This window comes from Octodon degus, unplaced genomic scaffold, assembly GCF_000260255.1.
Source record: "Octodon degus isolate 3935 unplaced genomic scaffold, OctDeg1.0 scaffold00098, whole genome shotgun sequence".
NCBI lineage: Eukaryota > Metazoa > Chordata > Mammalia > Rodentia > Octodontidae > Octodon > Octodon degus.
The window spans coordinates 1,667,235-1,682,526 of NW_004524674.1; the positions used below are offsets into that span (position 1 = coordinate 1,667,235).

Here is a 15,292-nt window from a genome sequence, read left to right on the forward strand (position 1 = left end):
GCGCGCAGCGCAGCGGAGCCCGCCGCCCGGGACATGGCCAAGGCGGGCGGCGCAGGTGAGGGCGGGCGCCGGGAGGGCAGGGCCGGTGGCCGGGGGAGGGACCCGCGCCTCCTGGGGAGGGGCCGAGCGCCCAGGTGAGCCCCCTGCGCAGGTGGGCGGAGGTTCCGGCCGGACTGGAGGGGGCGGCGGTGGCGAGGGGACTCGGCGCGACCCGCGTCCTTCCTGCGCCCCCGTTAGCTCGTGGGATGCCGCGTCCCTTCCTCGAGCCCCGCTGGAAGGGGCCAGGTCTGCGGCACCCCTGTGCAGACTCGCTGTTGGGGGCTCTCTCCAGCCCACCGAGGCCCGGGCAGACCCAGGCGCCCCTACCGGAGGGGATGTCCCGCGGCCGCCCATCCACCCCACGCCCCGCAACGTAAGCCGGGACGCGCCCCCTTGCCCTGCCACTCTCTATCCAGGACGCGACAACCCCTTTACCCCGCCCCCAGCTCAGCCAGGAGACCCAGATTCTTTCTGGAACAAGAGGGGTGCTCTACGTTCTTCTGGTCCCCACCCCCACCGGGCCTGTAATGCAGAGCCTCAGGTGCGAGAGGCGGAGGGGGTCTGAAGGCGCCTCTTTTGGGGTCCCACAGGTTTTGTGATCTGAAGGCTCAGGCTGTGTAGCCCGTGATTTGAGGGAGTGGATATTAGTCATTCGTTCATTCATCCAGCCAGACGTTCATTCACCAACATCTGTTCTGTGCCAGGCCCTGAACTGGGTGCTAGGATCAGGAGGGGACCAGACTCTGTCCCTTTTTGCACACTCTGTGTCCATGGTGCCTTGGGAGCCTGGGGTTAGGGAAATCCTGTGCCCAAAGGGCCGGCCCTATGGTTGGCGGCATCAAGTCTGGTGTCAGCAGTGCTGGCTTGTGAGGTTGGCTGTGAGAAGCTACCGTGAACCCACACCCAACCTGTGATATTGGCCAGTGTCATGCCATCCCCTGGGACCAAGCATCGGCCTGGTGTGAACCCCACTTCTCAACCCATAAACGATGATAGTAATGGAATGAGTGTGAATCCACTAGTGTGCATACTAGGTGTGAGTAACCCTGAGCTGACTGTAAATTCTTCCAGCCCCCAATGTTGTCCAGGATCTGGACCAGGTACCACTGTGTCTGGATTTGTACTGGGCTTGTGAGTTAGGTCCCTGAGAACACACTCCACTTTGTCCCCAGGAACCCTGTTGGGTGGGCGCTGGGAGGGCACGGCTGGCTGTGTGAAACACAGACAGCGCAGGACACATACAAACACCCCACTTCTCACTCCCCTCCCTCTCCTTTCCTGGGGAAGGCTGGAAAAGGCTCTCTACTTCCCTCTCTTTTCCTCACCCCGTTCCTCAAAAGGGCACAGGGCAGAGCATATGTCCTGCCCACTGGCCCACGCTGTGTGCTCATGTGTGTACACCTGTCTGGACGCCACAAGCACAGCTCGCTTGCCCAACACCCTCCTAAAAAAGCTGTTGGTGGTGGTTGTTTGAATGAGGCACCAGGCACTGCTGTGCTGAACCCTTTACTGCCTGATGACCCTGGGAGGTTGGAAATGTCACTCTCCTGCTTGTTTTAAAACATCTGGAAATAGACACCCAGGGAAACAATTTCCTCAGCCCAGAGGAGCTGGGCGAAGCTTGGACTTAAAGCCAAGTCCGCTGAATTCTAAGGATTTTCTCCATCAACGCCCGGATGGGTCAGCCACCTTATCGAATGGGAGTGCCAGTCTCAGGCCCTCTTCCTTAGCCTGGGAGTCCTTTGCTTGGTCCCTGGGCTGAGGCTGTGGGAACTTATACCAGTGACAGGTGAAAAAAACTGTCCTGCTCAGGGCACCAGCACCTCATGCTGTTCTAACACTATTTCCTGCTGCAATTTCACGCTTGGCCCTTTCCCTGGGCCCTTTCCCTCAGGGCAGCACAGCTTTCTGTTCTCTGTGATCCACCTGCCCAGCTCCTTTCTCCTTTACTCAGCTGCTGCCCCAGGGAGACTTTCACGCTGATCGGCAACATTGGATTGCTCTTCCCTTTCTCAGCTCTTTCAGGCTGCTTTGCATTTTGTAAATGTTCCTTTACTTTGCTAGACTCCTAGACCGAGTGAATTGCAAATGCACGCGCGGTGGTGTGTGGACGGAATCACAGCTCCCCCAGGACTTCCTCCGTGAAGAACAGATGGATGTGCTTTAGAACAGAGGCAGTCCTAGCAGTCAGGAGCCCAAGTCTCTCTCTTTGTATCTAGGGAAACTGAGGCCCAAGGTAGGGATGTGCCACAGAGAGCGGTGACCATTCAGTATGAACTGCATCCATGGCAGGTAGGCAGAATGGCCTGGCCTTCACTCTGAGGGGGACACCAGAGTAAAGGGAGGCTGTGGGGACCTGGGCCATGGCTGAAGCACCTGCTTCTGTTCCTGTAAGTGGTTTCCTCTAAAAATTGCCTCGTAGATAACTGACTAGTTATCTAGAGATGAGGGTTTGGGCTCCAGGTGTCTGACTGTAGGCCATCACATTGTTGTGCAATATGTAGCCTGAGCAGCTGGCCATGGCTATGCCAGCTGTGTCAGGATCAGAATAGAAGCCATTCAAGGACTTTTAGGTAGCCAGGAAAATTTAGGTACAAGAGAAAGCTGTAATCAGGTCCCAGAAAGGATAGGGTGATCTGGAGAAGGTAGATCCAAATGCCAGTTTCCAAATGGAGGGGATTTTAGCCACAAAGATAAGAGTGCTCCTGGTAGCCAGGTGTGGTGGTACCTTCCCGTAATCTCAGCACAAGAGAGGCTGCGGTAGGATGAGTGCCATGAGTTTGAGGCCAGCCTGGACACGCAATGAGTCCAAGGCCAACCTGAATTACATAGCAAGACCCTGTCTCAAAAAATAAAAACAAAACAAACAAGCCACTCTCCCTGCACCAATCCTATGCCTCTTCCCACACCCATCTAGTCTTGAGGGGAAGGAAAGAAGCCTTTGGACAAAGGAGGAGGGAAGCCTACCTTGGCAGTAAAGGCCAGCACCAGGAAGGCGGAGGCCAAGGGTAGGGGAGGACTCAGGACTCTGTAAAGGAAATACTGGTAATTCACAGTACAGAGCTATTTGTGGGGCAGAGGAGGCCAGTGATTAATTTGAGACAGTGAAGGCTTTCTTCCTAGGAGAGGGGTCTTTAAGGGCTGGCAGAATTTGCATGGAAAGGTGATTAAGAGCAGGCTTCAGGTGCAGGTAGGTCATCATGGCCTGAAAAAGGCAGGGAGTTTGGAAGTAGACTTGTACGTGTGGCAGGGCAGTTGGTGGGGGGGGAGCAGCAGGAAGTAAAGAAACCCAGCTGGTGGGGCAGCAGGTTCCTACAGAGTACAGGAGGCAAAATGGAGAGCCAAAGAGCACTGAGGACAGCAGTGATAGCATGAAACTAGGTGTTTTGACACATCCCTCTGGCTGCTTTGTGAGGCTCCTGGGGGCTGGAGAGGGGCCAGCCTGGCCCAGCTGCCTGTGTTGGGAGGGTTTGTTCTGGTTCTTGCCAGTGCCCCTCCCTTTCTTTCCTCTGCTCAGGCCTGGGGCACTCCCTCTGTGCCCCAGAAGGCTGCAGTGTGTCTGTGGACCTGGGACCATGCACATGGGGGGCTCTCAACATCCTCAGGCTGGGCAGGAACTGGGTGATCAGCCACAAGGGTCTGGGAATCAGGAGGGAGGGGGAAGGAATGTTTGAAGAGACCAAGCTGCAGCCACAGGGCCGAGCCTTCCAGGCTGGAGGAACCAGTTTACTCCTAGGTGCTGGCCTCTGATCCAAGGGGTGGGGCTGGCTGGTGCAGTGCATCAGACCCAATCGTTTAAGTCAGTAAACCTGATCCTCCCAAGTCAGAGTGGGAGGGACGCTCCCTTATATTTGTGTTCTAAGCCCTTGTTAATGGAAGGGGGCACTAAGGTCTAAGGAAGATTGGGGTTGCTCAAGGCCACAGAAAATGAAGGCAGGAACCTGAGCCTGGACCCTGGATTTCCTGCATCATTGTGCGTTTGATGAGTCGGCTTCCTTTATTGGCCTTCCTGGAAGGAGTGCGTGCCTTTACGTCACCCTAAAGTCAGAACTCCTTCAGAGTGACTTGCTTTATGGCATCCAGGGGCAGGGACCAAGGGCTCACCAGTGGTGGAAATACCTGGAAGCTTGAGAAAGGGAATAAGACTGGGGTTCTCTGGACTCTGAAAATTTCCACTCTTAGGACACCAGGACAGCTTTCCTGTTTATGTGAGAAACAGTATCACCTTCTACAGGGAGATTGTCCTTCCCTCCTCAGGCCCTAGGTGGGTGGCCAGTGTCCAGACTCCTGGCTTTTCTTAAAACTCCTAAAGATTCCTTGTGGCAGCCATCCTAGACATCCTTGCCATTGAGGATGTGCTAGAGCTTGGGTAGTTCTCATATTCTGAAGCCAAACCTCTGGTCCCTGTGGAATTACCTGTTACAGCAGTAGGTCTCAGCAGGCCCCCTGCTTAAGACCCTTTGCAGCCCTTCGTCCTGATTGTTGGCATCATCACATAAGCAAAGATGGTGCCACCCAGACAGAAGACCCACTTCCTGTGCTTGACCTTGGCCTGGTCCATCTTACCCCCACTAGCCTCCCTGAGACTTGAAAATTTCTTTGTCTGAGAACCCAGCAGTGGGATGCAGAAGAAAAGGCTGTGGCTCAGTGCTTCCCCTCTGCCCTTGCTGGGGCCACATCTGGGTGAGATGGGCCAGAACTGTGGGATTTCCTCACGTACACTGCATGTTGTGATGGTGCATAGCTGGAGGAAGCTTAACGATCTTTCAGTTTGCCTGTCAAATATGCATACTGGGAGACTAGGTCAGAAAGGCAAGAAGGGGCTGGTCAGATAGCTCAGTGGATTAAAGTGCCTGCTTAGGCAGACGCAGAGACTAGGGATGGATACCTGGTGTGCCATGCTGACTCCACCCCTGGGGTGCACTGACATGGCGATTGAGACTGGGTGTGGTGGTGTGCGCCTGTAATCCCAGCTCTTGGGAGGCTGAAAACAGGAGAATCACTACGAGTCTGATCTGTGTAGTGAGACCTTGTAAACCCTATACTAAACAGAAACAGAAAAGAAAAGAGAAGAAACAGAAAAGAAAAGAGAAGAAAGGCAAGAGGTCATTCTCTTAAGTCCAGGGCAGACAATGTGGACTCTCAGAGACCAGTGCAGCTTTGGGAATGGGACTTCCTGGTAGTATCTGGTAGCTTACTGGGAATTCTCCCAGATTCCAGGCTTGGGGAAAGGTGGACAGGGTCAGAGACTGCATTGTGGGAACAATCTTGGTGTTGTCTTATTGCAGCCTTCAGCACTTTCCTGTCCAATGACTTTCCTTGACAGCATTTCTTCATGGTAGGGTCCATGCTGTTCCCATTTTATGGATGATGAAATTTAGGGGTGTCTGGTTATACAATCACATGTAAAGTTGGAGTTAGCATTTAGGTCTCTTTCACTCTTGCGTTTAACATTTCCTGGAGTTAAATTGTTTAATGAAGCAGAGACATACTTCTGGTCCTAGTTAATCTTGAATTACCTTCTCTGGGCTTCAGTTTTTTCATCTGTGAAAGGGAAAAAAGGAGAAGGAGAAGAAGAAGAAGAGGAAGAGGAAGATGAAGAGGAAGAGGAAGAAGAGGAGGAGGAGGAGGAGGAGGAGGAGTTTGGGGGTTAGAAGGAGCTTTGCAGCTCCTCACATGCTCCTCTCTCCTGCCTCCCACTGCTGCCTTCACTGGGCTGAGGGCGGTCCCTACCTCCCATGGATTCTCTTGGATGGATGGTTGAGTGTAGGGGATAAAGGAGGAGCTGAGGACTTGCACGTAGACCATGGGCATGGGGATCCTCAACCTAGCTTACCAGCAGACCTACAGCTAGGAGCCTTTTGAAAGAGGGTGGGTGGCCAGGGCCCCCAAGGGCAGGGCTGAAGGTGGGAGGGGGAGCAGAGAATGCATAACAAATGAGTTTGGAAATCAAATGAGATCTGAATTCCCCACCCACTCCCTCAAGTCTCTCTACCCTCTTCTCTTTAAAAATTCTTGTTTTCTAAAGAGAAAAGAAAATGTTAAGTTGCACCCCCTTTTGCAAAGGATTGGGAGCCTAGTGAGTCACTCCGGAGGTAAATGCCACCTCCAGGGTCCCACGTGTGCCTGCGGAGGCCTGTACAGCTGTGTGGCCACCAGCCCCCATGGGGTATGTGTTCAGTGAGGATGGATAAGGCCCCTTGTTCCTCCTGCTGGCTGAGGCTCTGGGTGGGAGCCCGGTCCCAGCAGGCAGAGCAGAAGCTAGCCTGCTTCCTCTGGATTGGAGTCTCATCTGTGAGACTCCAGTGTGCATGGGGCCAGGCTGAGACCCAGATAAAAGGCTGTGTGGCCGAAACTCAGTTTGAGGCTGTGGGGAGGGTGCAGGATGTGGCCTAACTGGGCTCTATGGCTGTACCTGGGCAGGGTGGGTGCTTTCAAGGCTCCAGGTGTGGTTGAGAGCTGGGTTTGGACAGCTGGTGTGAGGCTGCCTGCTTTTGAAAACCTGGGTGCTGGCTGTCCAGCTGGCTGTCTGTCTGTCTGCTCTAGGTGTGCTGCTCCAGGGCTGCTGTCCAAGAGCTTAAGGGGCATGGCTTGCTTCTGGAGGGGGCCTGGTTGTAGTTGATCTCTCTGCGGGGGTCAGACAAATGGGGGCGGGGAGGCCAGCAAGGAAGTATTCCACTTCCCAGATGACCTGTTATTCTGGAGGGAGGGGAAGTAGATGTCTGTTAGCCAGGGATGCCAAACAAGGGTTGAAAGCAAAAATAGAAACACGTTGGGCTCTGTCTGGGAGGGGCACTGAGTTCTGGTGGATCTGAGAGGCCTCTTTTGAGCCTTCTGCTGCTGACGCTGTGTTTGCTCGGCTCTGGGTATTTGCAGAGCACGTCACGTCCTGCACTCCAGCTCTCCTTGGGGAGAGACTTAGGTGTGGAGGATTTGTGACCATAAGCACCCAGGAGCTGACAGCTGAAAGGCTTGAGCTTGTTCTCTGAGTCTTTCAGAGATTCTGAGCCTCTGGGGCCACCCCTCACCCATGTACCATTGACCCTTTCTGGATTGTTCTGAATTGGCCCAGGCCCTCCCGCTCCTTGATTAAAACTCCTTCTGGCTCTCCCATGGCCATGATGGTTCCCACTTCTTGTCCCTCCTCATGAAGCTAGTTCCTGTTGAGATGCTCTGGAATCATGCCTGGTGGCAAAAAGAGCTATTTCGAGCGTTGCCATCATGTCCTGGTGGGGAGGGGGGCGTTTTTCCCTTGTTGCTTTTTGTTTCCTTCTCATGTGGTATAATCTGGGGCAGTGATGAGCACAATATCTGGTCCGGCCTTCAGGGGCCCAATGACAGTTCCTGACACTGTCTTTTAGCACTGAATGGAGGGGACCAGGGAGAGGTCAACATTGGGTCTCATCTTTCCAATCCTGGAATGGCAGATGGCACATGCTGTCTGTGTGGGGTCACATTGGTCTGTGGAGGGGTTGGATTAGCAGGGGTGGGGGGTGGTGGGCTGCTGCCCTGTGACTGATTGCTTCAGACTGGTGGTGTGTGCGTCCTGTAAGATGGCTGTGACCCTACTCTGGCCCCCATCCCCTGGTTTGGTGCTTGGATCTTGGAGCCTTCATTCTTAGCTCTGTAAGGGGGTTCTGGCACAATCAGGTGGAGTGCCTTCCTCCATCCTGTCCTCTCTTTTGGGCTGCTCCACACCTCCCCATCTCCCTGGCTGCCCCTTGGAGGAGCTTGTAGGTGGCAGAGCCCGCCAGTGGCAAGTGCTACGGGGAACTCCCTCTGTGGGGCCGAGAGAGCCTTCTCCTTATGGAATAGGAGTCTGTCGGGACACAGGGGACATCTGGGCCTTTTGGAGAATTGTTCCAAAGAATTCAAAACTGTTGGGAGACTAATTGGCAGAGCAAATGAAAGTACAATAGATAGCCAAGCTATTAATCGCTAATTATCTCCTAAATAAGGCAGTTAACGGGTATTTAGACAGCATATTTATGAAATACCAGCAGGTCTTCAAAAAGCATATCTTTTCCAAAGCAATTGGTTTGGCCACCTGGGCCGTGGTTTGAGACCTGAGTTCTAGCTCCTAAAATGCTAGGTGTGCCACTGATGAGCCGTGTCACACCCCTGCTCCCCCACGCCCTCCCTGTAGAAGCAGGCGCAGTGACAGCAGGTGCAGCAACAGACTGTTTCCTTCCCTGAAAACAGGGATCACAGCTGACTTTTCTGGGCCACTGTGAAGCTGATGGGAAGTAAAGGTTGTGGACATCTTGCAAAAGTATCAAATGTTGTACAGAATTTAATGTTCATTGTGAAATATCCTTAAGGTTATTTGATGCAAGCTCAGTGACCCTGCTGGGTACCATCCATGGCTGGGGGAGAGTCCTGCCTGTGGCTGGTCTCATTGCTTTGTCTGTGGCTAGGTCCAGGCTTAGTTTGTAACCAGGACTGTAGTCAGATGTATGCCTGGCTTTGGAATTGAGGCTGCAGCTCCTCTGTGGCTGAGATCATGGGTTGATCCATGGCCAGAGTTCTGGGTCTACCCAGAGCTTGGCTGAAGACTGGGGAGCCCGTTGAGGTGAAAGCCCAGGTCATACCTCTTCTCCAGGACCTGAGTTACTGTCAGGATGATTGTGCAACTTGAAGCCTCCACCTCAGCTCTTGAGCATTATACATGTACTGACAGAACTGCCTCTCTGCCCCTGGAAGCTGGATCCCTTTCCTGGATCCTCCAGGTTGTCAGCTTTAGGGACTGGGGGCAACAGCAGGGAGGCCTCCCAGGGCTTCTCGTGGTCCCCTGAAACAGCCCCCCCCCCAACAGCTCATCAGTGGCACATCTAGCATTTTAGGAGATAGTTAGGACTGTTTCTATAGCAACCAACCCCCAACTGGCACTAGTTTCCTTCAGTAATGCCTTTTTCTGGAAGCAGCTTCTCCTGGCCTCTCATCCTCACTGGGTGGCTGCATAGCCCCTTCAAGGCTGGGTATGGACTGGCTGGCTCTGGGCTGTCCTGATGCCTAAGTATCTGACCCAAAGAGGTCTTGAGGACACACCCATGGGTGCTCTCCTGAGAGGGCCCTTCCTGAGTTCTGTCCTGGGCTGGACCATGCTGAGTCTAAAAAGGACTTTCTCTACCCATCCCTGAGTTAGGAAAGTTAGGTATATCTGCCCAGGGTAAGAAAGACTCAGGCCCGTGGACAAAGCAGATACAGACCTGGTGCGAGGGGGGCTCTGATGGACAGGAACATTGGGTGGGAGCCCAGAAGAGGCAGGCTTCAGCCCGGCCTCAGGAGCAAAGAGGGCTTCCTGCTAATGACCCAGGCTTGCATGGGAAGAGAATAAAATTGAGCAGGGAGTGGAGGGCAGGAGCAGAGGTCTGGAGGAAATATGGAAAGCTGTGAAAAGCATCCCAGTGGCAGTGTGTGGTGGGAGCGGAGGCAGAGGAGAGCAGACCCTGGCTTAGGTGACTTAAACTTTGGGGGACAGGTCTAACACCTGCCAGAGCTATGACAAAAGAGAGGCCAGAAGGATCAGTCCCATGGGTAGGGAAGAGGAGGGCCTCCCATTCCAGGGTTCTGGGGAGAAATTGCCACATAGGAAAGAAGCAAAAGAAAAGCCCTCAGATAATCATGATTTGGCATTTTACTTAATAAACCCTTCTATAGAGGTATGAGGCACTGCGGGGTAGAAGGCACTATGCTAAGCCTTTTTCATGTATTTGTTTAAACCCCACTGCTACTCAATGGAAGTATGATGACCACCCTGTATTACAGGTGGAAAGAGTGAGGCACAGAGCAATTTAGCATCATTTCCTATGATCACTAATGGAAAAGCATGTGAGCTGAGACGAGAGCCCTTGAGGGAGGGGATGGTGGGCTCAGGGGAGGATGAGGTAGCGGGAAGACATGGGCCTCCAGACAGACTGACTGGGCTGTCTGCAGTCTCACCCAGGCTCTGCAGAGCTCCACACCCCGCCTGGTGCCTTTAGACTCCTGGGGCCACAGGCAGGAGTGAGGAGCAGAGAAGTGTGATTCTACCTGAGCCTGTGTAGGCAGCGTGTGGGCTGCGATCCGTGTGCACATGGGCTCTCACCGCCCATCAGGAGCAGAGGCTTGATCATTTCAACCAGGTCGAGTGCCAGGTGTTGGACCCAGGTTTGTGCTTGTTAAACCTGGCATTCTCGTGCACATGTACACACCTCTGTGTGTGCATGCATGTGTGAGAGGGAGGGAAGGACAGGGAGGGAGGGAGAGACAGACAGATAGACTGACTAAGACTGTCCAGTGAGCCAGTGGCTCTGATGAAGCTGCATATTTACCTGCCTCTCAGGCCCTCACCTTTTCTGAGGTGCAAATTGCTCTGAGATCTGGCACCACCCAGACAGGTTTACAGACAGCCTCAGGCAGGGCTGGGCCTTGAGTTGGCCACAGTCACCAGCCAACAGGATGGCAGGTGTGGTGCCAGGACAGTATTGTGCAATCCCTGGCCATTCTAAGGGTGCTTTTGCCTCCCTGGAGGCCTGTGTGTGTGTGTGTGTGTGTGTGTGTGTGTGTGTGTGTTGCTCCCACAGAGTCAGAGCTCTCAGTAGACATCCCCTTTTTCTCCCTTGCCCTGACATACTAGGTTTCTTACTCTTGTGGCAAAAGTTCCAGATCCAGCTTCCTGGAAATGGCTCCATTTCTATGACCCAGGTCTCCCCCTCCTTTACATTCTGCCTCAGCTTGGACATCTCCTGGCTTTTCCTTTGAGGATCAGTGTGGGTCCCCTTCTCGCAGGAAGGCTCTAGGGCCCTCCAGCTGCCCGATCCCTAGCTCTGGGAAGTATGGCCTACACCTGCTGAGACCCTGCCTGGACTGCTGTGGCATGTGTGGAATTTGGCACAAGGACTCCGTGCCTGCTCCTCTGTTCTGTGTAGTACACAGTGCAAGGCTGGCACGCTCAAGGGCAGGGACTGTTCCAGCTCATCTCTGTCCCCTACTTCTTCCTCTCAGGCACCATCTGGCCCGAGATCTGGCCCTGGAAGCACTGGCCAATGCCTTTATTCCTCATCTTGCTGAGCCAAGGCTTTCCTAGTGCTGAACCATCTTTTCTGACAAGGCTTCTGAGTGTAGGGCAGTGTCTTCCTTCTGGGCGCATTTTGCCCTTGGGCCAGGGCTGCCCTGGGTAGAGCAGAGCATTCACAGGAATCTGTGTGTTTGCTCATCTGGACATGTACATGTCACTGGGAGATTAGACTGACATGGGAAGGCAGGCAGATGGAGCCAATAACCTGACCTGAGATCTCTGGCCACACCCAGGCAAGGGAGATGCAGACCTGGGACACGACACTGGACTCCAGGAGGTGGGCCGATGGGATTGCCCCCAGAGCCCTCTCACTGCAGGGTCAGCATGGAGCTCTGCCGGCCTGGCCATGGAGTGCCGATCACTTGATTTGCCCTGCAAAGTGCTAGGGTGCTGCCTTCTCTTTGATCCTGATTTAGAGTTTATAAATCAATGTGGTCTTCAGGAATCAGTAGGCAGAGCCTGGAAAGAGACAGGAAGGCCCTTGGACAGGGCCCCTGGTAGCTGTTGGAGGCGCCTCAGGTGGTTGTACCCAGCCTCAAGCCTTGGTTTTGTGGCTGAGGAAGGCCGTCATTTTTCTGAGGCCTGGGCAGTGTTCTGAAGGACATTTTGGCAACTGATCTTGGTGAAATCTAACAGTGAGGCAAGGGTCATGATACCTGTTTTAAAGCTAAGAAGATGGAGGCTGAAAGATGAGAACTCACTTTGGCTTTATAGACAATAAGTGATAGACTTGAATCCTGGCTTGAGTCCCTCCAATGCCCATGCACTGACCTGGATGTTAAATTCTCATCCATGGATGGGAGATGTCTTACGAGTGGTCCTTGGAAGGGGTGAGTGGCAGTTGGGAAACTTGTACTCCCCCAGGAATAAAGACACACACACACACACACACACACACACACACACACACACACACACACACAGAGAACCACATGGACCCAGTGACAGATACCTATGTAATACTAGATACCTCAAGGGCTGGCCAGATAGCTCAATGGACTAAAGCACCTGCTTAGGCAGGCACAGGGACCAGGGTTCAATCTCCAGTGTGCCTTGCCAGCCCTGCTCCAGGGCACACTGAGATGGTAATTGAGACTGGGTGAGGTGGCGCATGCCTATAATCCCAGTGCTTGGGGGGCTGCAAACATGAGGATCACTATGAGTCTGATCTGTGTAGTGAGACCCTATAGATCATGTACTAAATATATATATTATAGTGAGACCCTATAGATCATGTACTAAATATATATATTATATATATAATTTCTAGACACTGCTATACAGGATGTTTTCACAGGCATAGGGATACGTAAACACTCATTTCTAGACCCGATGGGCAGATGGTTCTAGAAGTAGGAGCTCCCAGCTGAGCTCTCAGGGCCATGGATCCTATAAAGAGCTAGGAGCAGACTTCTGAGCCTTTGTCCAGCTGGTCAGTAGCAGGCAGGCTGGTTAACATTGGCCAAAAGAACAGGTAGCAAAGAGAGGAAAGACAGGGCTAGGGAGATAGCTCAGTGGTCTAAGCGCCTGCCTGGCAAATGCAAGGACCCAGGTTTGCTCCCTAGTACCAAATGCCATGCAGGCACTGTGGTGAACCAGCCACCAAAACCAGGCATGGTGGCTGAGACAGAAGGATGGCTGTGAGTCTGAGCTGTGTAGCAAGACCTGTACCATATAAATAAATAAGGGATTTTAAAATAGATATTAAAAAGAGGAAAGATGGTGGTCACTCATTCTGAGCTCTTACACAGAGACAACCTGGTAATTCTGAGCACACACACTGAAGCCAGATGGATCTGTGTTCAAATCTTCTCACAGTCTACAGGGTCACATTACATAGATCAAATTTGTAGTGATCTGCCTGTGTTCAGCCTCCCAAGAGCTGGGATTACAGGTGCGTGCCACCATACCTCAATCAGTCTCAATCAGCGTCTCATTGCTCCCTGGGGGCGGGGCCAGCATGGCAGGCAGTGGATTGAACCCTGGCCACTGTGCTCTGCCTAAGCAAGCGCTTTAGTCTGCTGAGCTATCTGGCTGACACTAATAAGTTCTCTCTCTCTCTCTCTCTCTCTCTCTCTCTCTCTCTCTCTCTCTCTCTCTCTTTCTTTCTTTGTGGTACCAGGGATTAAACTCAGGACCTTGTGCTTGCAAGGCAAGCACTTATGCTACTGAGCTATCTCCCTGGCCTCTTGTGTTCAAATCTTGCTTCTGTTATTAATTAGCTTTGTATCCTCTAGAAAATGCCTTTGCATCTCTGAACCTGTTTCCCTTGCTGTAAGGTGGACCCATGGCTGCTCTACTGTGCTTGGTTAGAGTGATTTTCAGTGACATCGGTAAAGCAGCCAACAGAGTGCTGCCCCCCGACCCGCACAGTCAGCTGGTCCTAGTTATTGACTTGTTTGTTTGTCAAATACTCTTTGTCCATCTTCCATGGACACAAGGAAGGGATCACATATTGGACCCAGAAAATACAGAAAAGTGTAGGAAGAAGACTCTGCTCTAGACCCTGTCTTCGCTGTTTAGACCATCCTGCCCATGTGATTCTGAAGACCCTGAGAGCCCTCTGACACACCTTCCTATGACACTTCCCTTAGGAGGCTTTCTGGCTCTCTCAGCCATCTGTATCCCCTCTTCTTGAGGTACGCAGGTGGTAACTCTGGGAGCAGCGGGAAGGAACCTCAGAATTCACAAGCTTCTGTCCATGACAGGCCCTCCCCTGCCTGGTTTGACTGTTTGCTGTTCTCTGGTCTCTTTGAGTACATTGTCCATCTGTGGCTTTAACCCTGTGCATTTCTTTCTCCCTCTCAGACATGCCAGTCTTCCCTTGCGGTTCTTTCATCCAGGGAGGCTGTTATCCACACACTCTGCCTGTCCACCCTCCATGCACCTGCGCAGGAGCGGGTGTGCCTATCCATGTCTGCACAGGCTTCTCATCATTTGTGCTTCAGGTCACTTGACACCCTCCCCAGCTTTCCTCCCTTCAGATCCTCTCCAGACACTGTCCATTGTTCTTTTCCATCTTTGAAATATGACATTTGCCATTTGCTAGAAAATCAGTACATTGGAGGAGGAGGTGGAAGGAGAATTTCTGTCCAGAAGCCACGTGAAGTCTGCTTCTTAACAGATCCATTTTTATAGGTTCTTTCTGTAAGTGTATGCAACTGGCTTTCCCCAGGCTGTCTTGAGCAGTCCCTGCATAAGGGCAGGGGTGACCTTGGCTCCCTCTTAAACAAATTTAAGAATATGCAGTTAAAAACCCATGCAGGCATGTAATTTAAAAGCAAGGAGAATAACAGCAAACAAGATAAAACATGCATTTGGGAAGACATTCAGGTAGGTAGTTTGATCACAGGGAGTCAAGTCATAGAAACAAAGTGGATTTATCAGAGAGAAGCAATGAATTGGAGGTGAAAGAGAGACACCATGTAGCTCTAACATTCATAACTACAGTGGTTGACCAGGGTTTTTTTTTTTTTTTTTTTTTTTTTTGTGGAACCGGGAATTGAACTCAGACCCTTATGCTTGCCAGGGAAGCGCTTATTCCACTGAGCCAACTCCCAGGCCCCCTGACCAGGTGCTTTTGATGAGTAAGGATGAGTTCCTTTATCACTTTTTCCTCTGTGGATAACTGCACCCGTACATGAACGCCTGTCCAGTCTTTCAGCCGTAGCAACACATTGACACTTGTGGGAGGGCGAGGTGACAGGGGAGGGTTCTGAGTTCTCTCCAGCACTTACCACAGTGGAAATAACTTTGGTTGTGTGTGTGACATGTAATTTGCAAAATTTGGCCAATAGAAAGTAAGCAGAGCTGTGTCCTTTCTGGGCAGAAGCACTTAAGACTGGGTGAGATTTTCTGTGTTCTCCTCCCTTGCTTCAGGAGACCTTGCTGTCTCATACTGAGAGGGTTACATGTGAAGGTGGTGGCCCTTTTGTGTGACTGAGGTGAGCAGAGCCCCTTCTGAGTGGTGTGTATGTGGGAAATAAACCACTGCTACTTTAAACAGCCAAGATAATTTGATACCACGGCTCAACTTATCTCATGCTGACTGATACAGTAGGTAGTTGATAACAAGCTTTTATTTATTTATTTTTAAAATTATTTTTAGTTCTTTTTATTTATTTATTTAAGTGTGTGTGTGTGTGTGTGTGTGGCCAGCTCAGCCCACCAGGGGGCGAGGCTGGCTGGCATGTG

The 15,292-nt window shown here is 52.2% G+C and overlaps 1 protein-coding gene across 2 annotated transcripts in view; it reads left to right on the forward strand.

Moving 5' to 3' along the window:
• Nucleotides 1-6: 6 nt before the first annotated feature.
• Pitpnm3 (PITPNM family member 3) overlaps nt 7-15,292 on the forward strand; it is a 90,170-nt gene continuing 74,884 nt past the window's right edge. For both annotated transcript variants that reach the window (XM_004638310.2, XM_023723315.1), the window contains exon 1: nt 7-55. In XM_004638310.2, the coding sequence (XP_004638367.1) occupies nt 34-55 (22 nt within the window). In that variant the 5' untranslated portion in view covers nt 7-33. The remainder of the gene's footprint in view (nt 56-15,292) is intronic.